Here is a 27,335-nt window from a genome sequence, read left to right as displayed (position 1 = left end):
TTTTCCAAGTTGAGTCTTTCTGTATTTTCAGCTCAAGAACTGAAGTATTCAAGTTAAGGAACCTGCATACTATCTAAAATATTACTCTTCTGCGTTGAAATTGTGGTTTTGTTATGTGCACATTTGTAAGAATAATAAGAGAGAGGAGTGATGGAGTAGAAAATACATTACATTGGAAAAATAAAAAAATCAACAGCTATATTAATATACATTTTATTTTTAATAACAATACACATTTAACAAAACTGTTAAAGCTAGAGGTAAAAGGCATTGAGGGAGAAAAAAAATTTTAAGCCAATTTTAAGTTCATTTTACATAGGAATAAAACAAAATTCATGAAAATTATTTTGTAGTTTCTTATCACTGACAATTTCTAGAAAACATAAGGTTGGATTATATTTCCCCATAGAGGAGTGATGTTAAAATATGGGGTTATATCCCTGTACTAGGATTTAGCATTCAAATAGTCTAATCATCAATATGTCAGAAGTGTAAAAAATGTTTATTTTATATTTTTTAGTGCAAAAAATTTTCAAAAACTAAAGGTCTATACTAATTAAAAATCTTGTTTCCAGTTCTAAATAGACATAAATACAAGGCACATATTAATTACAAAAGGCATTTCATGTACTATCAAGTGCACACACAATAAGAAAATGTAATAAGTGACCTAAAACTGAAGTACCTATTATAGTTAACTTAAGTGATCTTGTTATCTTAGAATTTAGAATGTTAGGGAAATAGATATCATAAGACTCTTTAAAAAAGTCTTCCAAATATTTTAACACTTTTCTTGATATCTTTTCCTAAAGCAAGCAGAGGCATTCAGCCACCTCATTAATGCCAGAAGTGTTTCTTCACAGAAAAGACTGTCAAAAGTAGTTGACCGAATATACATCCCCTTTCTGCTCTTCCCTTCTCAATTTACCCAGTTGAGGGGCAGAGCATCAGACAAAAGTTCGTTCTGCCCAGTGCTTTTTTTTCTTCCTAGCTCTTCTCCGACTTGCAGTTTACTTTTTCACTCTTGACAAAACTGGGGGAAGTGCTTGGCCACTGCTTGTGAACTTGAAAAAGCTTAAAAAACACTTTGCCTTTGTGTGGAGCTGGTCAAGAGGCATGAGGATAATTGGTTGTTTAAAGAGCAGAAGGCACTATATAAAGTCAATCTGAAATGCTATTCTTAAAAGGTGTTTTTTATATAAAGAAATCTAATTTAGTTAGATGAAGTCACACACAACCCTTTTCCTTTCATTTCCTCAAGGTGGTTTCCTTGAGCTAGTTTGAAGTACAGGTGTTTAGGGAGTGGTATCAGGTTATCTGGAGATTTGAGGAACATCCTGTTCATCAACAAGATTAATTAAAGGAAAATCTAATTAAGGGATGCCAGTCACACAAATACCTAGCAGTACTATTGGAAGAAAAATCTTTCTTTCACACCTAATCTTTCACACTAACACATCATGATGGATATTTTACCATAGCAGTCAGATCCCAAAGCCTTCCTAACCAGGTCTATATAGCATGTGAGAATTCTTACTCCAGTCCTTATATAATCAGTGTTGTTTTGGGAATTGCTTTGGATTAATATTTGATTTGGTGATTAGGAGAGGTGTTATTGTGGTCTTTGGAGCACCCTGTCCTGGGCACGGGTTATGCCTTCCCTGTAGTCGGTTCCTCCCCCGGACTAAGCAGTCCATATACCACTGTTCCTGCTGGAGCTGCCGCTTTTGATTTTTGAGCCAGCTCCTAATAGCCTCCAACTCCTGGCAATGCTGAGTTTGCTGCTGTAATTCCTTCTTTAACTGCTCGTTCTCTCTCTTCATGTCATGGTAGAACTCAAAAGTATACTGCTTTGCTCCTGCCTCCAAGGCCTGGGCCTTCCTTTCAAGCTCTTCTCTTTTTCTTTTTCCCAACTGCCTCGGGTCTGTCTCACTCAGTTGTTTTTCCAGTAATGCTTTTTCCTGGACCATCTGGAGCTGGACTTCCAATTTCTTTGCGTCGATCTCAGCTTGGGCTTCCTTTTTCTTCTCCTGTAACATCTGTATTTCTCTCTCCTGTTTCTCCTTTACTAGGGAAACATCCCTCAGTGCCTGCAACTGCTGCTTTAAATTGGATTGGAGGTTTTCCTTCTGCAAGAGCTCCCCTTTAAACACTGAGGTTTGTTTTGCATATCTGGAGGCTGATTCTTGTCTCCTTTGTTCAATCTCTTCACTTTTTTGTAAATAATGTTCCCATAGCTCTTCAGGCTTCCTTCTGTACTCCTCAATTTCCTTGTCTAGGTATTCCAGAAAGAATTGGTTTTCAGTCTGGACAAGTAACTTTTCATTGTATAGCTGCTCGGTTTCCTGCATTACTGATTCTTGCTGCATTCGAGTTTGTTTTATTCGGCTGTTCACCTTCCTCAGCTCCGTCATGGTCTTTTCTTTAAAGGTCGTCTCTGACTTTGTTAGCATCTGTGGCTTGAAAATTATATTTATTAAGCTAACAGACGGTGCAGTGGAACTCCCAGAGTCCTTGGCAAACCTGGAGGAAGAACAAGTGAGGCATTCTCGTATCAATTCTTTTTGTTTTTAATTTTAATTTATTTTTGAGAGAGAGACAGTGCGAGCGGGGAAGGAACAGAGAGAGAGGGAGACACAGAATCTTGGGCAGGCTCCAGGCTCTGAGCTAGCAGCACAGAGCCGGACGCGGGGCTTGAACTCATGAACCATGAGATCATGCCCTGAGCCGAAGTCGGACCCTTAACCGACTGAGCCACCCAGGCGCCCCTCTCCTATCAATTCTTAATGAAAATTTAGTAAATACAAAATGCACAATTGTACTTTAATTCGTACAAGAAAATATTTTTGCTTACCTATTATGTTCCTGACACTATGCACGGCACGAGGGATACAGTTTATGGTAAAGGTAAATGAGTGTCGTTTACAATTTAAGTACACAGTCACTACAACCCTGTCAGGTATCACCTCCATTTTAAAGAGGAGAAAACCGGTTCAGAGACTTTAAATGACGTGGCGACGATTTACACCGCCAGCAAGTGGCAGAGCGTGGGTGTGAAACCCAACCTTGGGAGTTCCTGAACACTATAGCGGCTACGAGGGGGGCCACAGGCACAGTTGGGGTGGTCGGGAGTAACAATAAATTTCCCGGCTTTTCTACCACCTTTCCTTTTTCATGGACACTTCCGTCGAGGGCAGCGCCCCTTCAGTACCTACTTGCTCTGGGAATCCAAGAGTTCATCTCCAAGGTCCCCGTGTGATTCACAGAGGTTGACTGCCGAGGCGGCAGCGCTAGTAGTGCTAGGGTCCTGCGCCACGCGGAAATGGCGTCCCCTTGCGGAAGGTTTTTGCAATTTCTCTATTTTGTGCTCCTTGGGTCTCGGCGCTGTCCAGCAACTCTGGGGGTCGCACCTCACCCCAGCCCCGGCCGGTCCAACCTGGATCGGCTGAACCTTGCCGGTTGCCGAATAAGCCCTAGCTGCCGGTTCCCTTTCGGCTCCCTTCCTCGCTCCTTGGGGGTCCAAAGAGAAACGCACTGTCTTCATTTTCGAACTCTGGGGGCCCCGCTCCGGGGACCTCATTTCGGCTCGCTTTGGGGACAGGAACTCTGCTCTTCCCAGGCCCTTCCCTACAACGGTGAGTGCCTCTCTTTCTGGCCACCTCCTGCCGTCCTCCGAGCCCATCATTTCCCCCCTCCTGTCCCAACTTGGCGCGCAGCCTGGCCGGGAGGGAAGAAGTCGCTTGCGCCCGCCCCAACTCATCGCCTTCCCCTTTCGCACTGGTTGGGTTCTAGCCTCTATCTCTGCCCCTCGCGTCACAGAAGCCTCTCTAAGCGCGCAGCGTCACTACGGCAGAGTGGGCGGAGCCAGGGGAAAGATGGCGGAGCCCGTAGGTGAAGCTGAGTCGCAGGCTTCTGGGGGTCTTCGGCCCCCAGTGTGTCTGTTGGTGTTGGGAATGGCGGGATCTGGGAAAACCACCTTTGTACAGGTGACGTACAGGGCGCGGGCGTAATAGGTGCGCGCGAGAGGTTGACAGTGGCAGGCGAAAGGCCAGGGAGAACGGGAGAAGGTCTCAGGGAGTTGGAGGGGACCCGCGTGCGGCTTTCGAGAACTTGCCAGCAACTCCGGTTCCTTCTTAGGCTAGCCTTTTCGACTCTAGTCTGGTTTAATTAGGGCTAGGGCTCTCATCTGCACACCCTCAGTTCGTGCTTGGTACAACTTACCGCGTTCTGGAATTGTCTTACCGACAAAGTTGTCAGCTCCTCGAAGACAGTCTTAGGAGTAACTGGCAATTAATTAATACAGTGCCAACACACGAACTTTTGGTGTAGATTGTTAAAGAATTATTTCTTGCACAGCTGTCGTGTTTCAACCACCGCGGACGCAGCGAAATTGAGTTTACTAGGTTCCCGCTTTTTGGAGCTAATGTTTTAGTGGGAGTGCTAGAAAAAAAACACACAAATCAAGTAGATAAGTGATCGAGAGTAGGGGGAGGCTGTTAGGTGGGTGATAAAAGGTAGCGTTTCATCTGAGTTGAATGTTGGAGGTGGATATTGGGGGCGAATATTTCAAGTACTGAGAAGGGTAAGTGCAGAAGTCTTCAGGTATGATCATCCACAAAGGAATGGAAGTTCTCTCTCGGCCCCTATCATTCCCTCTTTGTCTCACTACATCCCTCTTCCCATCACCTCTGCAGAGGCTTACAGGACATCTGCATAGCCAGGGGTCTCCACCTTATGTGATTAATCTGGACCCAGCTGTACATGAAGTACCCTTTCCTGCCAATATTGGTGAGTAAACTGTACCAGAACTGGGTGAAGTCCCTCAGAAAATGGAAGACTTCCAGCTTGCCAGACTTCAATGCTTTCGTTTTTCATTTTTCAAAACTGCCAATTTTCATTTTCTGTGAATTTGCTAGAATCTCTAAACAAGTCTTCTCCCTTATGCACATTCTTTTATGTGTTCCCTAACTAAATTTGCTTCCTTCACACTGTTATCTCTCCCCTCTTTCTGACCCTAGGGTGTCAGGCTATTGTTACTTGGGATAGCGAAATGACAGAAAGTCAGTCCTCTCACTTCCAGGTCACTTCAGCAGGCTCTGGTACATAAACCTGTTTTATTTAGTTTCTTTTATCAAAAGTTGAGAGTTTAAGGGTTCTTGTGTGGTAGTTCATGTACTGATCTATAGGAACCTTGCTTCCACTCCCAACGTTACATGGGAAAATGTGTGTGTGTGTGTGTGTGTACATATATATATGTATATATATATATATATACGCATTGCTTTGGAGAGGGGTTTCCAGTTATCATCAGGCTTTCAGAGGAATCTGTGGCTATGAAAAAAATTAAGAGTGGATATGATTCAGTGTCATAATTCTTGATGGGACCTGCGGGTCTCCTGATTTCTAGGCTGTCACTGTGCTAATTTTCTCCCTCCGTGTCTCTTAATCTTGTTAAGCTGCTCGTACCCTAGTTAAACTAATAAAGGAAAACCTTGTATTAAGCAGAGATCATTTTGGGAAGGGTTTGGGAAAAAATTGACATCTTCTCACTTAAAGGATGGACTTCGGTTGCTAGATGAATGGTTCAACAAGATACAGTGTATGTGTGTGTATATATATATATATATATATATATATATGCACCGTGGAAAATGACTCAACCATAAAATAGAATGAAATCTTACCATTCGTGACAACATGGATGGATCTAGAGGGTGTTATGTTAAGGGAGATAAATCAAGACAGAAAGACAAATACATTATGATTTCACTTATATGTAGAATCTAAAAAACAAAACAAAGGAACAAACAAAACAAAGCAGCAACAGACTCCGATACAGGAAACAAACTGTTGGTTACCAGAGACAGGAGGATTTAGGAGGTGGGTGAAGTAGGTGAAGGGGATTAAGAGGTACAAATGTCCAGTTACACAATAAATTACAGGGATATAACGTACAGCCTAATATAATAACTTTGGTGACAGATGGTAACTGCACTTACTGTGGAGATCATTTTGAAATATGTAAAAATATCTAACCATTATGATATAAACCTGAAACTAAGATACTCTATGTCAATTATACTTAAATTTAGAAAAAGATGGAATTCTAATAGTTGGTGGGGTCTACAGGCTGATAGTTAGATTTAGTTAGATATTACTGGATGCATTAATTTTCCCTTTGAAAAATCATGTCTGTATTACCCTGTTACTAGTAGGGAGTAAGAAAACTTTTTCTTGATTTAGCTTTCTTTCTTTCTTGCTTTCTTGCTTTCTTCTACTTTTAATTCCAGTATGGTTCAAATATAATGTTACATTAGTTTCAGGTGTACAATATAGTAAATCAACAATTTGATATTTTTTTTTTACCTCTCTTTTTCTATGCATATGGTCACTGATAAGGTATTTAAGTTGTACAGAACTTTTCTCCTTATTTCAGACCATGTCTACCTTAACTTCCAAGCTCCTAGTCTTTGTCATGGGTGCCTTGCCAGTTATCCTTTGTAAGGAAGGAAAGCAGTGTGGAGCCGGAGGTTAGTAGAAGAGAACGTAGGCAAGAGAAGCCTGAAAAGCTGCTTTCAGCTTCTTGCTGGTAGAGAACGTACTTGCAGGGTGCCTTCTCCCTTTTTGTTCTCTTCTCGATCTTGCTTTTTTCCCTATCACAGTTCATTGACCTTAGCTTGAAAATTTAGAAAACAGATTTGAAAACTAACTGAAATACCAAGAGAGAAACTTATTTCTTCTCCTCAGAGGAAGCAGAGGTGACCTGAGAGGCCTATTGGCTGACGCTATGATAGGTGGAGGGTCTCAAACTTATTGTTTCTTATGTGTTAAATTCCAGTGAATTCTTTCCCCCCTTCCTCCCCCCCCCCCCCAGATATTCGTGACACCGTCAAGTATAAAGAAGTCATGAAACAGTATCCTTTTCTGCATCTGCCTCCTGTGCTGACTCATAACTGGATAGTTATTGTCCATATTTTGTGGCTTTGAGAGAGTGTTTTTGTATCTTTGTAAAACAGTACTAGCAAAAGCATTTAATTGCTTTAAAGTAATTTTTTAAAGGATTTTTTTTTAAGTTTATTTATTTATTTTGAGAGAGAGTGCCCATACGCACGTGCAAGCAGGGGAAGGGTGAGAGAGAGGGAGAAACCGAGAATTCCTAGCAAGCTCGGAGCTCAATGTAGGGCTTGAACCCATGAATTGTGAGATAATGACCTGAGTTGAAATCAAGAGTCAGACACTTAACTGAGCCACCCAGACTCCCGTTTCAAAGTAATTGAACTAAGAGGATGGAAAGATGAATGTGAGGAAAGGTATTGTAGGTGATTAGAAATACTATTTCAGCTTGTGATTTCAGTTTTCTTACCATTTTCCTAGAATTATAGGCTGTGGTAAGGAGAGAGCACAGAGTGAGAGAGGCTAGCTGGTGCTGTGCCTGGGTTCCACAAAGTAGTATTGCCTTGGAGGCCACTACCTCCTCTGACTGGGAAACTCAGAAATGAGTAGGTTTAGTAGTAGGATCAACTCATAGTACATTGCTGTGTGAAATGTGTACTTTGAGTGTAGGCAGGTCTAAGTGGGTTAACTAATTATAATCAGGTTGCTTGATCAGTAAAGATCAGAGCAAGCAGTGTGATATAGATGGTCTTAATGGCTAATGCCATTAGGCTGTCACTGCCTGATTCATCTATTACATTTTGGTCACTTTATTTATGTATTTATGTATTTATTTATTTAAAATGTTTATTTATTTTTGAGAGAAAGAGAGCGTGCAGGGAAGGGGCCGAGAGAGAAGAAGACAGAGGGTGTGAAGCAGGCTCTGTGCTGACTGCAGAGAGCCCGATGTGGAGCTTGAACCCATGAACCATGAGATCATGACCCAAGCCGAAGTTGGATGCTTAACTGACTGAGCCACCCAGGCACCTTTATTTATTTATTTATTTATTTATTTTTATTTAAAAAAAAAAAAATTTTTTTTTTCAACGTTTATTTATTTTGGGGACAGAGAGAGACAGAGCATGAACGGGGGAGGGGCAGAGAGAGAGGGAGACACAGAATCGGAAATAGGCTCCAGGCTCTGAGCCATCAGCCCAGAGCCTGACGCGGGGCTCGAACTCACGGACCGCGAGATCATGACCTGGCTGAAGTCGGACGCTTAACCGACTGCGCCACCCAGGCGCCCCTATTTATTTATTTTTAAAGTTTGTTTATTTTTGAGGGAGAGAGAATACAAGCAGGGGAGGGGCAGAGAGGGAGACAGAGGATTTGAAGCAGGTTCTGCACTGACAGCAGAGAGCCCGATGCAGGGCTTGGACTCAAGAACTGTGAGATTATGACCTGAGCCGAAGTTGGCCGCTTAACTGACCGAGCCATCCAGGTGCCCCACATTTTGGTCACTTTAATTACTTCATTTTGCCTAGCCATCCCTAAAATGACAAATGGATGAGGAAGATGTTGATAATGAATATTTCCTTGTGATGTTAGGGTTGTGTGGTATGTACTAGTCAAGGATTAGCTGCCAGTGTCCATTCATGGAACAATTAGTTATAATGCTGTTTGTGTGAATGATACCCTAAGTATGAACTTCATCATCTAAATTGATCTGTAAGTAATTTAAATCCTCAACTTAGTGTCCAGGTATGGACTTGGGCCCAATGGTGGTATAGTGACTTCACTCAATCTCTTTGCTACCAGATTTGATCAGGTATGTCTGTTTCTACTTTTATGACATGGCTGTGTAAAAACCTGTGACTTCTAAATGCTGTAGCTTGCTCACACTGGGAAAGAAGAGCAATAAGCCTGCGTATGCATACAGAAAATAAGTAAGTGTTTTGGTAGACAGAGAAGTGGGTAATGACAATGATCAGTGATGTGAGATGCTTCATAGCCAGTAAAACAAAAATCCAAGAGACGTAGGTTCTTTTCTTGATCATGTCTTGGACGTTACCTTGAGGATGGAGTGGAGGGTTGGGGAGTGGGATGGGCTAGTGGGCGTGGAATGGAAAGATAATGGGGCTTTTTACATGTGACATAATTGTCATTGGTTAGCTTTTTCTCTATTTCTATAAAAGTGTTTTGTAGTTACTAATTAAAAAAAAATTTTTTTTAACGTTTATTTGTTATTGAGCGACAGAGCATGAGCATGGGAGGGGCAGAGAGAGGAGGAGACACAGAATCCGACGCAGGCTCCAGGCTCTGAGCTGTCAGCACAGAGCCTGACGCAGGGCTTGAACTCACGAACCACAAGATCATGACATGAACCAAAGTCGGACGCTTAACTGACTGAGCTACCCAGGTGCCTCATGTAGTTACTAATTTTTTACCCTGATGTCACTCCATGAGACAGGCTATTAATATTTTACCAAAGCACCAAGAGATATGACCTGACAGTGACAGATCATCTTCAGCTTCTCAGGACCTTGCTTGCTGCTGATGTGGCTGTGTTTCTTCAGTTCATTGAGTTCATTAGTTGGTGTCCTAATCGAGAACACAGAGATTGAATAGTTGATAGTGCCTAAAAGGCAGGCCTCCCTGCAGAGGGATTTGTGATTATCTGTTATAATTGGCATCTTTCTCTTTTAGGTCATGAAATTTATTGAGAAGGCCCAGAACATGTCTAAGTAAGTGATTTCAGTTTAACACCTATTTATTACTCTGTAATTGACACATCTCTAGAATTTCAGGGTACCATCAGGCTCTGAAAGAGTGTAGGTTGGGATAAAACCATTAGAAGTGAAGAAAAAAAGTGGGCTAAAAATCATTAAGATGCTATATAGTGTAGAGCTAAATTTAATAGTATCCTGCCACCGATCACTGTCATATAAGCCCATCACTTCCTAGGAGGCATTGAGACTTTGTCCAAATTCAGTCATCTGCCTGCCTTCTCTTGGGAGACCACACTTGCTGGCATGAAAGTCTCTGAAACACCTTTTTAACCCTTGTTTTAAATTTTTTGTTTTTTCAACGTTTTTTATTTATTTTTGGGACAGAGAGAGACAGAGCATGAACGGGGGAGGGGCAGAGAGAGAGGGAGACACAGAATCGGAAATAGGCTCCAGGCTCTGAGCCATCAGCCCAGAGCCTGACGCGGGGCTCGAACTCACGGACCGCGAGATCGTGACCTGGCTGAAGTCGGACGCTTAACCGACTGCGCCACCCAGGTGCCCCTAACCCTTGTTTTAAATGAATATAATTTATGTGATTCAGAGAGAATAATTATTTCTTTAAATTTAAATAGTATCAAAATGTAAAATAAAATAACACTGTTATTATCTCCATTTAACTGTCATTAGATCATGCTAGGTTCACTTTTTAAAAAAAAGATGATTCATTATTTTTGTTAAAAAAAGACTATCTGCTCATTGTAGAGAATTCAAACCACACGTAATATTTAAAAGATGAAACTATCAGGGCGCCTGGGTGGCTCAGTTGGTTGGGCGTCCGACTTCGGCTCAGGTCAGGATCTCGCGGTCCATGAGTTCAAGCCCCGCGTCAGGCTCTGTGCTGACAGCTCAGAGCCTGGAGCCTGCTCTGGATTCTGTGTCTCCCTCTCTCTCTGCCTCTCCCCTGCTCATGTTCTGTCTCTCTCTGTCTCAAAAATGAATAAACGTTAAAAAAAAATTTAAAAGATGAAACTATCACCCTGATTCCCACTAGAAGTAACTATCATTATTATTAATTATTACATATTATTTTTTAGTATTTATAGTGTATGATACATATAAAACATTATTACATAATATTATATATGTTGTCATTGCTATCATTGACTATCATTCCACATGTTTCCATGCGTATATACATAGAAGGATGGATGGATAAGGTGTTTTTACAGAAATGGGATCGTACTAGAGGTAAAAAATAATGGCTTTATTGAGATACAAATACACAAAGTGCACTCTAATTTTAAAGTATACAATGTGGTGGTTTTCAGTGTATTCGTAATGTTATGCATTGATCACCACTATCTAATTCCAGACCTTTTTCTTCATCCTCAAAAGAAATTCCATACTCATTAGCAGTTCCTGTTGTTCCCCCTTCCCACCCCCAGCTCCTGGTGGCTGCACCATTTTACGTTCTCACCAGCACTGTGTGAGGGTTCCTTGTCCACGTCCTTGCCAATTCTTGTTGCTGTCCTTGTTTTTGTTATAGCCATGTCAGTGGGCGTGAAGTGGCATGTGATTGTGGTATCACATTTGGTTTGTATTTCCTCAATGATTAGTGATGTTGAACATCATTTTATATACATTTTAGCCATTGGTGTATATTTGGAGAAATGTCTATTGAAAATTCTTTGCTCATTTTTAAAAATAGCTTTATTTAGATATGTAATTCATATACCATGTAAAGTGTTCTTTCAGTGGCTTTTACAGAATTATGCAACCATAACTACAGTCAATTTTAGAATATTTCTATCACCTCAAGAAGAAACACTGTATTCTTTAGCTGTCACTTCCCTATCCCTCTATTTCTCCTTCCCCTCCACCTTTACCCCACGGCTACCCCAAGAAACCAGATGGTTTCCCAGGATATTTCCCTTCCAGTTTTGCTTATCTCTCATTTTTTTAAAAAGTTTATTTATTTAGTTTGAGAGAGAGCATACGCATGAGAGAGAGAGAGCGGTGGAGTAGCAGAGGAAGAGGGAGAATCCCAAGCAGGCTCCGAGCTGTCGGTGTGGAGCCTGACACGGGGCTCAAAATCATGAGCCTGTGAAATCATGACCTGAGCCGAAATCAGGAGTCAGATGCTTATCCAACTGAGCCACCCAGGCGCCCCTGCTTCTCTCTTCTTTTAATGCAGTGTGTTTCTAAAACTATCACAGTTTCCTCTGTGATCATTTGCCGCAATTTGAGGACCGCTGCTCCTGCTGCCTGGTAGCGTGAATACTGGACATTGAGCAAAGCCTGGGGGAATGTAGTATGCATTTTAAGGGCAATGGGAGGAAGTTACACTTGATAGTGTGAAGAGGTTATTCCAATCTTGGATGATCAGATGTTCAGTGTTTTGTGTGATGGAATCTCTTTCAGCATTGCACAAGTGTAATACTTCTTTAATGGTCTTTTTTTTTTTTTAACTTATTTATTTACTTCAAATGTTTATTTATTAAGAGAGAGAGCGAGCGAGCAGGGGTAGGTGTAGAGAGTGGGAGAGACTCCCAAGCAGACCCTGCACTGTGAGAGCAGGCCCTGACACAGGGCTTGATCTCATCAATGGTGAGATTATGACCTGAGCCAAAATCCAGAGTTGGATGCCTAACTGACTGAGCCACCCAGGTGCCCCCCTTTAATGGTCTTTCTTGGCACAGATATGTCTTGATTGACACACCTGGACAGATTGAGGTGTTCACGTGGTCAGCTTCTGGGACAATCATCACTGAGGCCCTGGTGAGTATTCTAGGACTTGTTACTTAGAGTAACTAGAGAACTAGACTGGTTAAGCATCTCTTTATTGCCTGGGACCTTAATGTGGGAGGGAGTTATGGAAGCTCTGTACACCCTGCTTCAAATGACTTTCCCTTGCTAAGGAAGGTTGGGGGGAGTTTGGGGATAGGTTATGAGCCCTTTGACTAAGGCTGTGGTTATTTTGTGGCTTTAGGCATCTTCATTTCCAACAGTTGTCATTTATGTCATGGACACATCAAGAAGTACCAACCCAGTAACCTTCATGTCCAATATGCTCTATGCCTGCAGGTAATTGATTATTGGTGGGCATGGTATTACAGCAAGGTATGAAGCCTTCTCTCTCTCTTTTTTTTTTTTTTTTTTTTTTTTTTTTGTATTTGAGTCCTGAGTGCTTACCAACCTGGATTTGTGCTCATCCAAATTTGCCCCTCAGTTTAGTGGTTATGAGTTGGGGAGGGGTTAGAAGGGAAAAGAGGCACATGGGTTGGCATTCTCTATGGGCAACTTATCTTCCTCCCTTGCTTGTTACAGAAATAGGTGGAGTTTCTGGTAGTTGCTCCCAATTGAATGAAAGAAGTCTAAATAGAATAGAGTTCCCTGGTGTAAGTGCTCCTTTTCTGTGTTATGACAGGTAGAGTTAAATTATAATATGAGGGATCATGAACAAAGAGATTCATCTATAATTCCAAAAAGCACAAGTTTGCTCCAGGAATGGTGTCATTAGAGGCAGAAGGACATGCCTCACTCGGGTATGTGAATGCATTAGACATAGGAGCAAGGCCAACCATTATTAAATCTGAGAGAGTTTGATTTTGGGGGTATACAGAAGCCACTGCCAGTATTCATGCCTCCTAATGTGACTAGGGATGTCCCTTCTAGTTAGACACAAGAAATCCTAATCGAAATAGAGATCGGATGACAGTACTTTTTGTTTGCATATTTATTGTTTAAAAGACAATTATTTGGTAAAAACAAACATCCAGGCAAAAAACATACACAAAAACCAAAATCAGTATTAAAGCATTATTACTCCAAGAAAGTGTGTGTGGTGTTTGCTTGATGGTGGTGATGGTTTTTCCTCTTGGGAGAGGAGAATGTGAGTGCTCTGCAAGAGTGGATACCTGTATGTAGAGTCTGAACCCACCCCCCTTCTCTTTACTCCATTCCAACAGAGTGACACAAGGCAAGCAAGAACTTAAGTGCTTTTACTAATGTCTTGATGTTTGATTTTCAGCATCTTGTACAAAACCAAGCTGCCTTTCATTGTGGTTATGAATAAAGTAAGTGGATCCTTCCTTTTGTGATTCAGTATTTCTTTTTCATCAGAACCTTGTGTTAATGGAAGGTTTGGGTAGGTGAGAAGGATTTTCACATGCTGGAGAACAGATTCAGACTTAGCGGAAACAAAGTCATGAGCACTTCTAGGAAGAAGATTCAGTCAGATTATATGAATATATGAATATGTATCACTGACTCTCATCAAAGTAGTTTTAAGCCAGATAGAGTAGCCCCTCAAGCATAGTGTGTGTTATCCCTCAGAATGGTGACTGTGCACGTGGGGGTGGAAGTAGCAATTAAAACAGATACTAAACTTCCCTGTTGTAGGGTTGATGACTAGTATTCAAAAGACCGTATCACTTCAGAGCTTAGAATGTGCTGGCATCCACTGTGGCCATGGTCACTTGGCTGTGGATAGTGGAGGGTCTGCGTCCATCAAGAGAACACCTATCTTCATTTAATTATTTACAACAGTCTTGGCTCTTTGTGATTTGTTGTAGTGGAGAAGGAAATGGGGGAAACAGAAAGGAACTATATGAATAATTGTTCTTTGTTATTATCACTTAATTAAAATTTTTTTAGCATTGTTTGATGTCTGAACTCATCTCTGGTTGCTGATAGTTGACTTCTTTCTGGTACAGACTGACATCATCGATCACAGCTTTGCAGTGGAATGGATGCAAGATTTTGAGGCTTTCCAAGATGCCCTGAATCAAGAGACTACATACGTCAGTAACCTCACTCGTTCAATGAGCCTGGTGTTAGATGAGTTCTACAGCTCACTTAGGGTAAACTTTCTCTTCTGCTTATACTGACAGTCCCTTCAGACAATCTCTTAACCCATAGGGCTGGCTTTGAACATACCTTAGAAAAGTTCATTATCTTCATAAAAAAGCATTGAAAGCATTACTTATTGAAAACTGGTGGTTTGAAAGATAAATAAGCCTGGCTGGTTCAATTGGTAGAGCATATGATCTTAATTTTGGGATCATGAGTTTCAGCCCCATGTTGATTATAGAGATTACTTTTAAAAAAAGAGGGAAAAAGATAAGTAAGGTAAAGACCCTGCCTTCAGAGTTTATGGTCTAGTTTGAAGAGAAGGCTACACACATAATTGAAACATGATATATTGTGGTAAGGACGTTACAAAAGATTAGAGGTTGGGCCTGATGCTGGTGAGGGACACATCACTCTTGAAATGAGGGATTTTGGAGGATATAGCATTAGAGGTGTGCTTTGAAGGAAGGTTAAGATTTATATAAGCAAAAGAGGGTAGGTGTGGCAAGCAGTATGGTAATTGTCCAAGCAAAGACATAATTAACATCAGATAATTAACATGAGATACTAATTTTTGTAGAGAACAGACAGTGGTTGAAATTGACAGGGAATAGTGGAGAAGACTTCCTACTGTTCCTGCTAATTCTCTTTCTTTTCCAGTCCTCTCTTTTTCATAGACTTATTTCCATGGTTTTTGAGCATGCATGCTGTTTTGCTTTGTTTTAGCTTTACTCTTTGTAAGAGATATCTTGAAGTATCTAACCTTTTGTGAAGATTTTATGACGTTCGAACAAAGTAATGTATACCATTTAAAAATGTACACTTGTGGGGTGCCTGGGTGGCTCCGTTGGTTGAGTGCTGACTTCAGCTCAGATCATGATCTCGCAGTCTGTGAGTTCGAGCTCTGCGTCAGGCTCTGTGCTGACAGGTCAGAGCCTGGAGCCTGCTTCGGATCCTGTGTCTCCCTCTCTTTCTCTGCCCCTCCCCCACTTGTGATGTCTGTCTGTCTGTCTGTCTCTGTCTCTCAAAAATAAAATAAACATAAAAAATGTTTTTTTAAATATACACTTATTTCCTCAGTGGCATTAATGATGCTTTTGGCAGGTGGTGGGTGTGTCTGCTGTTCTGGGTACAGGCTTAGATGAACTCTTCATGCAAGTCACCAGTGCTGCAGAAGAGTATGAAAGGTGAGGATAAAGGAAAATCCTGTAGATGACATTCTTAGCAACACACAATCTGATACAACAGCAGTTTTACCGGGCAAAGCATTTTGGTTTTCATAGTGTAAGTATTCTATTTACCACGTGTTACGTGTACTGGATTTATATGTGTACACTTAGGGATAACAAGTCCCATTAACTTTTTTAAAAATAGGAGTATAAGACCTTCGCTATATTGAAAGATGAAGAGCAAGAATCATCAGACCTTTTTGTAAAAAGCCAGATAGTAAATATTTTAGGCTTTGTGGGCCATACAATCTTTGTTGCAACTGCTCAGCTGTCACTGTAGGGCAAAGGTGTCCACAGACAGTTTGTTAACAAATGGGTATGGTTGTGTTCCAATAAAGCTTTATTTACAAAAATACGCAGTGGGCTTGATTTGGCCTATTTGCCACATTGGCTGACCCTGGATTAAGAACGTAGACTTTGGAGGGGCACCTGGCTGGCTCAGAGCATGTGACTCTTGATCTCAGGGTCATGAGTTCAAGCCCCCCTCTGGGCGTAGAGCTTACTTAAAAAAAGAATTACGAACATAGACTTTGGAGTCATATAGGCATGGGTTGGATTTCTGTTTCCCCCACTTAATAAATGAGTAGCCTTAGCAAGTTTTCATCATTTGTAGATCAGGGATAATAGCACTTACTGTTAAGGTTGTTTTGAGGATTATTTGTGAAAATACACCTGAAGCACCTAGCACACTTGCTGACACGTAGCAAGCATACTTCATGATAAATGGTTGTTACTACTATTGTGGTAAATACTGGAATTCTGTCTACCTAAAGGAAAGTGTCATCAGAGCACCTTTCCTTGGGCTCCTGGCATGATCATTGGCTGCTTACTAGTATGTTCCTCTTGGCTTCATACTTAGCAAGATTCTAACAACCACATGGTGGTTCTTATATACATTATTTTGATTTTGATTCATCAGACAAGGGGTCTTTTTGTGTGTTATCAAAGCCTCAGGATGAAGTCTTTTCTGTATCCTGTTGTTGCCCAGATTAGCCACATAATTATATATTTGGCTACCTGAGCCCAATAGGCCTTCCTTCTTTTATTCATTTCAAATGTTTACCCAAATGAGGCATGAGCTTGGGGCACAAGGCTGGCTCAGTCTGTAGGCATCTGACTCTTGATCTCGGGCTTGTGAGTTTAAGCCCCATGTCAGATGTAGCGATTACTGAAAAAAAAACAAAAAACAAAAAACTTAAAAAAAAAAGATGAGCTCCTGAGTCATGGATGCCAGAGTTCATCTTTCCAGCCCTGCAGTCAGTCTTTTGTATCTTTGCTGGTTACAGGGTGGAGACAAGCACCTTGACTTTAATTCCAAAGGGTTAGAATCTAAGTGACTGAGACTTGTTACATCTAATGTTCAGTGAGGTCAGATCTTCTGTTATTGCCAGAGACCTAGGAAGATAGAGGGCAGATAGGACAGATTAATAAGCAAAAGAATCAAAGTGTTTTCTCTTTCCAGGGAATATCGTCCTGAATATGAACGTCTGAAGAAATCACTGGTAAGAGAGGAGGGTTAGTGTGTATTTTGGGCCACTAAAAAAAATAACTTCAAACCATGTACTAATAATTCTGCCATAAATGCTTTTGTTTTGGCCATCAGGGTATGTTTTAGGTATTTGTTATTTTAAATTAGTAAATGTGTATGTGTGCTGTCTGGATGCAGAAGTGCCCCTTAATTATTTTCCTTCTCTTTATTTGAATTTTTAAAAATCTGATTTTTCTCTTACATTTGCTAAGCACTTCTTATGCCCTACTTCACTTCTCCAAGGCTCATTTAAAGGCTGGTTATAGAATTTTAAGACAAAAGAGGTGGTTCACAGTGTTGATTCCAAATAATTACTTGGCCTGCCCCCTTTGGCTGCACAGGGCCCCTTATCACTGCTGTGTCTTCTTGAGGGTTCTTTTGATGTGTTTTTGTGTCCTATTTCTGAAACCTCTAAATCAGTCTGCAGAGCCCTTCAGTCTGAATTTGTGCTAATCTGGGCCCATGGTATTTAGTGTTTCTGTCCCCGTATCAGCCATCTCTTACCTGCCTCAATGTCTAAATAGCCTTTAGTATTTGTATACTTAATTGTCTCCTGTTAGAAGTCTGGCATCTAACTCGGGGGCTCCTTTTTTAATATGAGGATATTTTTCTCTGTATGTACAGGCCAGTGCACAGAGCCAGCAACAGAAAGAACAACTGGAACGCCTTCGGCAAGATATGGGCTCCGTAGCCTTGGACACAGGGACTGCCACTGGTAATGGGGGGTCTCTTGGTGTTAGGAACTAAAAGCAGAATATGCTTATTTCCACTGAGCAGGAAGATACTCACATTTAAGAGAGATAAAGAGAAAAGGATGAACATAATGTGGTGTTTTAGATAGATCAATTGATCTGTCACATTTACTTTGTGTGTGTATATATATAAAATGGTTTGGAAAGATAAACTCCTGAAAGTTGTATATATAACTATACGACTTTGAATTCTTCCTCTTAAGGTAGTTTTTGCTTTGCTTTGGCAAGATACTTGATATCTTCTCTATTTTCTTAAATACTTTTCACCTTCTACCCCCCTCTTTTTTTTTTCCTTTTCTGTTTATTTTGGCCTGATTTCAGATTAACAGAAAAATTGTGTGGTTAGCATAGGAATTGCTATATGCCATTCAACCAGATTCCAAAAATGTTTATGTTCTACCACATTTACTTTATTCTTTCTTTCTCAATAGGTATGCAGTTATATTTCATATAAGCATATAAGTGTATTTGTAAACAAAATGTTTATACATTATATATATATTCCCTTTTTTTGGACTCATTTAAGAATAAGTTACGGATTTACTCTTGAATATTGTTCTTGAATACTTTAACATATATTTCCTAGCAATAGTATTATTTTATAGAACTCCATTATAGTTAACTAAAAATTAGGAAATTAACACTGATACTGTTGTCTAACGTGTAGTCCTCATTTAGAGGTAGCTGTTTGCCCTGTGTAGCAGGAGAAAATCCTGGATCTGCATTGTATTTAGTTATCCAGTCTCTTGTTCTCCTTTAATTTGGAATAGTTCTGTAGCCATTTTTTGTATTTTGTGGCAGTGACAATTCTGAAATGTATGGGACAGATGTTTTATAGAATGATGCTCAGTTTGGGTTTGTCTGATGTTCCCTCAGTATTCAATTCAGGTGGCAGAACTTTACACAAGTGAAGTTGAGTTTTTTCCACGCAGAACATCTGGAGGCACACAGTGTAGATTTGTCCCATTACTAGTGATGTTAATTTTGATTACTTGCTTAAATTGGTGTCTGCCAGATTTTTTTCATTATAAAGTTATTTTTCCCTTTATGATAAGTATTTTGTTGGGTGATGCTTTGAGACCATATGAATAGCCTTTTAATTTTCACATGTTTACTCACTAGTTTTAATACCCATTAATGTAATAGGGGTAATATCCATTTTTCTGTGATGCAAGTTGGAAGTATTTTCTTCCTAGTTGTCAGGTTTTTTTTAAATGTTTATTTCTGAGACAGAGAGAGACAGAGCATGAGCAGGGAAGGGGCAGAGAGAGGAGATACAAAATCCGAAGCAGACTCCAGGCTCTAAGCTGTCAGCATAGAGCCTGACACGGGGCTCGAACTCACAAACCGCAAGATCGTGACCTGAGCCGAAGTGGGTCGCTCAACAGACTGAGCCACCCAGGCGCCCAGTTATCAGTTGTTTTTTGACTTTGTTCATGGTGTTATTTTGCCAGGCGAAAGTTTTTATTTTGTTTTGATATAGTCAAATTTACTTGCTTTCTCTTTTACTGCATCTGGATTTTGTGTCGTAATTGTGAATCCCTTACCCATACTGTGTTAAAGAGGAATTTACTTATGTTTTATTGTAGTTCTTGTATGGTTTCACTGTCTATGTTTACAAAAATTTTTTTAATGTTTATTTTTGAGAGAGAGAGAGAGCGAGTGAGCAGGGAAAGGGCAGAGAGAGATGGAGACACAGAATCCAGAGCAGGCTCCAGGCTCTGAGCTGTCAACACAGAGCCCAACGCAGGGCTTGAACTCCCGAGTTGTGAGATCACGACCTGAGCCGAAGTCGGACGCTTAATCGACTTACCCACTCAGGTGCCCCTCAGTGTCTACATTTAGATCCCTGATCCATTTAATTTATTCCTGGATATAGAGTGAAGTATAGCTCTGTATTACCTTTTTCATAAACAATTGTACCACAGTTTCTTTTTAAAAAAAAAAAAAATTTTTTTAACATTTATTTATTTATTTATTTATTAAATTTTTTTTTTTTCAACATTTATTTATTTTTGGGACAGAGAGAGACAGAGCATGAATGGGGGAGGGGCAGAGAGAGAGGGAGACACAGAATCAGAAACAGGCTCCAGGCTCCGAGCCATCAGCCCAGAGCCTGACGCGGGGCTCGAACTCACGGACCGTGAGATCGTGACCTGGCTGAAGTCGGACGCTTAACCGACTGCGCCAGCCAGGCGCCCCAACATTTATTTATTTTTGAGACAGAGAGAGAGCATGAACAGGGGAGGGTCAGAGAAAAAGGGAGACACAGAATCTGAAACAGGCTCCAGGCTCTGAGCTGTCAGCACAGAGCCCGACGCGGGGCGCGAACCCACGGACCGTGAGATCATGACCTGAGCCAAAGTCGGACGCTTTACCGACTGAGCCACCCAGGCGCCCCCACACTGTTTCTTAAAAAGACTACCTTTGCCTCAGCAATCTGAGATGCCACCTGTATCGTATACTAAAGTTCCATGTGTACTTGGGTATATTTCTGGACTTCTGTTTTATTCTTCTGGATTGTCTGTGTCTTTACCACACTGTTATAATTACGTAGAGCCTGTATAAAATGTTTTAATGTCTGACAGGGCTAGTCCCTTTTCATATTTTTCTTTTGTAGTGTTTCCCTGGCTCTTCCTGTCTGTTTGTTTTTCTGTATGAACTTTAGCGTCAACTTATTTAGCTTGCTAAAACAGCTCTTTGGTGTTTTTATTGACATTGCATTATGTTCTTTAATATAGGGCAAACTGACAACTGTCACGTTGAGTCTTCCTGTCCAAGAGCAAGGAGTGTGTTTATATTTGTCAAATGTAATTTGATTTTTCAGGAGTGTTTTCCTCATGTGGTTTTTGCATAGTTCTTGTTAAAATTTTCTAAGAATTTTATCTTCTTTGTTAGTGTTGAAAATGGGATTTTCTGAACCATATCTTCTAACTGGTTATGTTTGTGTATATGAAGTCTTCTAATTTCCATATGTTAGTCTTTTTATTCTGCTACTTTATTGAATTTTTTATTTTTTGAATTAATGTTGTCATTGATTCTTAGGGGTTTCTAGGTTGGTGCTCATATTTAGAATATATGCACCCCCACCCAACCACACTTTTGAGTGGTATGGACTGGACTGGCCTTTAAAAGATTGAAGTTCTGTTGATGAAAGCTATTGCTGTATCTTTAGTAGAGAACAAAGCCACTTGGAGGAGGAAATGCTGGGTTTACCAGGAAACTGCCTAGGTTTACCATTTAAGTGAACTTGCCTGACCATCCTTGTTGCACACCTTAGCAACGTAAATTTGTGTGCTGTGCTCCTTTGGAATCACTCATGAATATGTGAATCAACAAATGTGAATTAAATCTGCTGCCATATTCTGATAACCTGTTAAAGGTTGGGGACTTTCAAGAAGTTATTTGGAAAATCCCAAGTATAGTTGGACACAGAATGAAGCATTGACTGTTAGCATGCCACGTTGTCATCCTTTTTCAGGGCCACAGGCCTGTTGAAATTTGTGTCCCTTGATGTTGCTGCTGATGGCCACCTTTATTCCCCAGCTGATTTCTCTGAGACCAAGCTCCTGAAGAGAGTGGTCATGTCCTCCCATAGCTCTATGATACTTAGCATGGTTTTAGGTTCTCATAGAGCCCAACTCTCTCAGGCTGAATCCCCTCACAGGAATTACTTGATTAGACATTTCCCTGATGATTGGCACTTAGTCCTTATTCAGTTTCCCTGAGTAGGGCATTTGGCTCTAAAAATAGATTCGATTTTCCGTTTTCCTCCCTCCCTCTTTTTCTTGAATCATATCCTGGCTCCTTTACTGTGTCATTTCACCCTCTGATCTCTTCAGACCCTCTGAACTTAAATTTCCACCAGGAAACTTCCTTAGTGCTGTACACTTTTACCCTGACTCGCCAGCACATGGCATCTGCTTAAATGTCTTTAGTCTTTGTAGGAAAAACTATAGCCTCTTCTAAGCTGGAAGCTAGTAAAAAGGGAATGATGTTACTACCAGGAATTTTCTTAAGCTTAAAAACAGCACCTTTTAGATTCATGAAACATTGTGTGAACTAAACCACTGTAGAAATGTTAAGTGGTATTAACAATACATTTAGAAGAGGTAAGATTCTGCATTTATATTTATTGTGACTACTTTCATCCTGCCAGTTTATAATCCTACTTACTCATGGATTGAAAATCACCTTTTTGAGGAGGCATAGGTTCATTACATGGTACTCATAGGTGTTTTCTCTGTAGACAGTTTATCTCCTGCACTCGACCCTTCTGACTTGATCCTGACTCGGGGAACTTTGGATGAAGAGGATGAGGAAGCAGACAGTGATACTGATGATATTGACCACAGAGGTGAGAGGTGGCCCATGAAAAGAGAACAGCTGCTTATCCTCACATCGTTTGTTCAGGAGCTTTTTGTTATTGAGAGACACCTTATGTATGCAGCCAGTGACAGGGGAGAGAAGAGAGGCACTGGATACAGCAGCAGGCAAGAGTTCAGTATATTGAGAGTTCCTGGCCTTTCTACTGAGTAGTTAATATTGAACTCATTACAGGCTTTTTTATTTATTAATCTCAGGTCTTCTCATCTTTAGGTCGTAACTCTGAGGAATCCAGGATTTTTGTTTGGTTGCAATTATTGTTTTAAGAATACATGAGAGGAAGGGGCACCTGGGTGGCTCAGTCAGTTAAGGGTCTGACTCTTCATGATTTTGGCTTAGGTCACGATCTCACAGTTTGCGAGATCGAGCCCTACTTCAGGCTCTATCTTGACAGCATGGGGCCTGCTTGAGATTCTCTCTCTCCCTTTCTGCCCCTCCCCCACTCATGTGCATATGTGTGTACTCTCCCCTTTCTCTTAAAATAAACTTAAAAAAATAAAAGACTACCGGGGGGGGGGGGGGCGGGGGAGGGGGAAACAAAGAGTACATAAGGAGATGCCTCGGCAGACTGAAACCAGTTAGAAGGGACTGTACCAGAGGATAGAATGGCCCTGGAAACCCAAAAGGGCTCTCCACCTGGCATAGATTTAGGGACTGTGAACAGAATCGATTTCTTGAAACAACTCTTTGAGGTCAAATCAGTGACCAAGCGCAAACCTCTCTTTACCATCCAGTGTACCTCACTGACTCAGATTTATTGAGGTGTAATTTACAAACCATAAAGTCCAACCTTTTTACGTGTCTGGTTTGATGAGTTCTAACAAATATATGTGCACTTGTAACAGGCATCATAATCAAGATACAGAACACTTCCATCACCCCCAAAAGTTCCTTATGCTTGTTTGTTCCTTATTCCTTATTCAGTCCTCTTTCTGAACACTTAGTTTTTGGCAATCAGTAATCTGATTTCTGTTCCTATAATTTTGCTTTTTCCAGAGTGTTGTATAATTGGAATCATAGTATTTAATAGCTTGCTGCATTTGACTTTTTTCAGTCGGTGTAATGCTTTTGGGATCCATCCATGTATCAGAAATACGTTCTTTTATTGCTGAATAATGTTCTATTATGTGGCCATACCACAATTTGTTCATTCATTAGCTAATTGACTTTTGGGTTATTTCCAGATTTTAGTTATTAATAAAGCTGCTATATATATTTCTCTTGGTTAAAAATACCTAGGAATGGGACCTCATTCTAGTTACTTTATGAATGAGGTATTCTCATTTACAGATGAGAGAAATTGTGCATTTGGGCAACATGATAAGTAGAGCATGCTCCTGGGAGGTATTTCCTTACTGGGATTAGTGAACACTTAGCTTATTAGAAACAGAGTACTATTTCTGATGGACTGGTGACAGCAGTTCTAACCACCTATATAATGGGAAAGCTAAAAAGAATTGACCTTCTTTTTTCCTTGCAGTTACGGAGGAAAGCCGTGAAGAGCCAGCATTCCAGAATTTTATGCAAGAATCAATGGCACAATACTGGAAGAGAAACAACAAATAGTTTCTAGAAGTTCAAACGTTTGGAACTCTGTGAAGGAACTATTCTTACCTCTGATTGGGGGCTACCATAAAGGACAATTTTGTTCAGAGTAGCAGAGTTTCTCTAATAGGGAAATTTGACTCAGATGAAGCCAGGGTTAGGAGACTCTTGGACCTGGCAGGTAGATGCCAATTCCCCTTGGCCTTTTCCTTGGATTTATGCAAGGAAGGATATGGACTGTCCTTGGATGCTGATACCCCTTCAAGCCTAAAGCTTCCAGTTTTATTGTTTGAACTTACGTACTTTTGCTGCTGATGGATGAAACAGAACTTAAAATTCACTTCAAATCTCTATTAGGCTGGATCTATACTTTACTCTCCCTGCATCTTGCCCTTGATCCTACACCATGAGTTCCCCTCCTTTTAGCAGAAAGGGAGAGAGAAAACATGAGCTTGCCCAGAGTGGCAGTGGAAGTCTCCTTGGCAACCAATCAATGTTGGGTATGAAATGTGTCTCACGTGGGGTAGCTAACATTTTAGGATACCAGTTTGTTGAAGAAATTGAGCAAAACATAAGATTAATGAGTAAGAATCTTGCTTTTGATGGTGACTTGGATAAAGAGTTTTTAATTTTAATTTTGTTGTAACCCTATCATAATTTCAAATAAGAAAATTATATAATTGCACATAGGTTCACTTTTATTCAACACAGAGGTTTAAAGCCACCTGTCCAAACCTGTCTCAGTAAAGAGGGATGTTTACTAAAGCCTCCTGTGTATACATACCTAGTAACCAGGTACAGAGCCAGGCTGTTTGTATTGTACTTTATTTTTAAAATTTATATATTTTTTAAAGTAGGTTTCATGCACAGCACGGAGCCCAGTGCGAGGCTTGAACTCCCAACCCAGAGATTAAGACCTGAACTGAGATCAAGAGTAGGACTCTTAACCAGCTGAGCCACCCAGGTGCCCCTGTATTGTACTTTAAACTTAAAGTATCCTTGGTGATTTCATCAAAGGCCATGGATTTGGGTCAGGTGCACATTCCATACATAGTAGCCATGGTAAGGTTTGCCCTGCTTGCACATTCTTCCTATTAACAGTGCATTTCCTTTAAGGAATTTTATCCCTGCCTAATCTGCATTCTGATTCAGTGGTTCTCAAGTGTGGCCAGTGGACCAGAAGCATCAGCATTACCTGGGAAATTGTTAGAAATACAACACTCAAGACCTCAATCAGAAACTGTGGGGGTGGGACCCAGAAATCTGTTTTAATAAGTCCTCCAGTGGATTCCCATGCATTTAAGTTTGAGAACCACTACTCTAACTCAAATAGCCTGTGACAGTTCTAGGCCAGGAAAATCTCAGGTATCCACAAAATGACCTGCTTTATTAAGAGTACCCTAACCTTGACCATCTGGTGCTTATTCTCCAATTTAAACGTTCTAAAAGTAAAAATATTTTATTTTGCCATTAAGTATCAATTTCAGTATTCTATACCTATAGATTATAGACCTATATAGGTCTATAATTTGAACATAGCAGAACTGCCATCTTCCAGTAATTTTCAAAATGACCAACACAAAGGGAAAGAGGAATGGTACCTGCCATATGTTCTCTAGGCCTTTTAGAAAGCATGGAGTTGTTCTTTGGCCACATAACATGCAAATCTATAAGAAAGGTGATATTGTGGACCTCAAGGGAATAGGCACTATTCAAAAAGGAACGCCCCACAAATTTTAGCATGGCAAAACTGGAAAAGTCTACAGTGTTGTCCAGTATGCTGCTGCCATTGGTTCTTGCGAAAGGGGATTGTACATATTAATTCTTCAGAGAGCTTCCTGAAACGTGCGAAGGAAAATGATCAGGAAAAGAAGGAAGCCAAAGAAAAAGGTATTTGGATTCACCTGAAGTGCCAGCCTGCCCCACCCAGAGAAGTACACTTTGAACCAATGGAAAGAAGCATGAGCTGCTGGAGCCCATTCCCTATGAATTCGTGGCATGATAAATGTAAAAAATAAAACGTTAAAAAATTTTTTTGAATCTGTTCAAGAGGAAAACATTTATAAAGCAAACAATATATTTGGTTTTTCTGCTTAGTGCCTTTGAATACCTCTTTAAAAAATAACTTGTCTGAAAGCTCCATAAGGACAGGGACACAGTCTTACTCATCTCTGTATCTCTTGCACAGGAACCAGTACATAACAGTTGCTCAATAAATGCTTGCTAATTGAATGGATTAAATACTAGATGGCTACTTTCATAAATAGGGGAAAGTGAAGGTAACTGAGTCTGGAATAGGAGTTTAGATAAGCATGCTAAGGGTTGTACAGTTAGCAAATTTGTAAGTTACCTGATAGTTTATAACCTCATTTTACTGCTGTTGCATTCATTTTTATTCTCAGCACCTGGGACATTTAAGGCATTCAATAATGTACTAATTAAAGCCATGCCTTGATTTTGGTCCCTATTAAAAGAATTTGGTAAATTTCAAAAGACTGTACCCAAAAAACAAATTTCAGCAGGATTTAACATACCAGCACCCATTACCAAGGCAAAAACCACACATTTGCCAATTACTCCTAATTATTCCAGTGCTAATCATTCACTTAATACTGAGACTTTAAAAAAATTTTTTTTTTCAACGTTTATTTATTTTTGGGACAGAGAGAGACAGAGCATGAACGGGGGAGGGGCAGAGAGAGAGGGAGACACAGAATCGGAAACAGGCTCCAGGCTCTGAGCCATCAGCCCAGAGCCTGACGCGGGGCTCGAACTCCCGGACCGCGAGATCGTGACCTGGCTGAAGTCGGACGCTTAACCGACTGCGCCACCCAGGCGCCCCTGAGACTTTTAGATGCCAGGCAGGGCAATACTGTGATGGGTGAGTAATAATGTAAAGTTGAGGACATGATGTAAAGGAGAAAGATGTGTATACTATTGTTATTTTGGAGGCTGCCCGTCCAGTAGCAACACAATGCAGATGTGCAATTCTGGCAAAGGAAGGACTGCTGTCCTCTGATGGCCAAGTAGATGCAACAAATGGAATCCCTGCAAGTCTGTCCTTGGACAGGTCATGTTTACTTCATTCCCAATAAAGATAAGAAAACAACTGAAAAGTACATGGTGAAATATTTTTAAAAGCTGCATGGAAATGAGAAAATGACAAAAAAAGGATGAGGTAGATGGAGTAAGTCTAAAGAAGGAGAAGGGTGCCTGCTTTTGGTAGAGCATGCGACCCGTGATCTTGGGGTCGTGAGTTCGAGCCCCATTTGGGGGGCAGAGATTAAAAGGAAAAAGGAGGGGTACCTGGGTGGCTCAGTTGGTTGAGCATCTGGCTTTGGGTTGGGTCATGATCTTGTGGTTTGTGAGTTCGAGCCCCGTGTTGGGCTCTGTGCTGACAGCTTGGAGCCTGGAGCCTGCTTCGGATTCTGTGTCTCTCCCT

General features: G+C 40.8%; 2 protein-coding genes across 3 annotated transcripts; one reads left to right on the top strand and one right to left on the bottom strand.

Annotated features, from left to right (window-relative positions):
* Positions 1-62: 62 nt before the first annotated feature.
* CCDC121 (coiled-coil domain containing 121) lies at positions 63-3,805 on the bottom strand. Its single transcript, XM_043604250.1, has 2 exons — positions 3,216-3,805; positions 63-2,523 (listed from the first exon to the last, which is right to left on the bottom strand). The coding sequence occupies exons 1-2, from the start codon at positions 3,758-3,760 to the stop codon at positions 1,554-1,556; spliced, it is 1,515 nt and encodes a 504-aa protein (XP_043460185.1). The 5' UTR covers positions 3,761-3,805; the 3' UTR covers positions 63-1,553.
* Positions 3,806-3,848: 43 nt separating this feature from the next.
* Positions 3,849-26,134, top strand: GPN1 (GPN-loop GTPase 1). Of its 2 annotated transcripts, XM_043604255.1 has the most exons (14): positions 3,849-3,986; positions 4,695-4,788; positions 6,875-6,914; positions 8,635-8,701; positions 9,580-9,617; positions 12,302-12,380; positions 12,592-12,686; positions 13,633-13,678; positions 14,318-14,464; positions 15,558-15,640; positions 17,145-17,184; positions 17,835-17,925; positions 22,212-22,319; positions 23,829-26,134. In XM_043604255.1, the coding sequence occupies exons 1-14, from the start codon at positions 3,876-3,878 to the stop codon at positions 23,912-23,914; spliced, it is 1,125 nt and encodes a 374-aa protein (XP_043460190.1). In that variant the 5' UTR covers positions 3,849-3,875; the 3' UTR covers positions 23,915-26,134. The 2 variants fall into 2 exon arrangements, with proteins under 2 accessions (XP_043460190.1, XP_043460191.1); XM_043604256.1 differs by lacking the exons at positions 6,875-6,914; positions 8,635-8,701 and having other exon boundaries at positions 3,964-3,986.
* Positions 26,135-27,335: the final 1,201 nt, after the last annotated feature.

The sequence above is a fragment of the Prionailurus bengalensis genome, chromosome A3 (genome assembly GCF_016509475.1).
Source record: "Prionailurus bengalensis isolate Pbe53 chromosome A3, Fcat_Pben_1.1_paternal_pri, whole genome shotgun sequence".
NCBI classification, from domain to species: Eukaryota; Metazoa; Chordata; class Mammalia; order Carnivora; family Felidae; genus Prionailurus; species Prionailurus bengalensis.
Note: the sequence above shows the minus strand (reverse complement) of the source record. Positions and strands in the feature narration are given on the sequence as shown.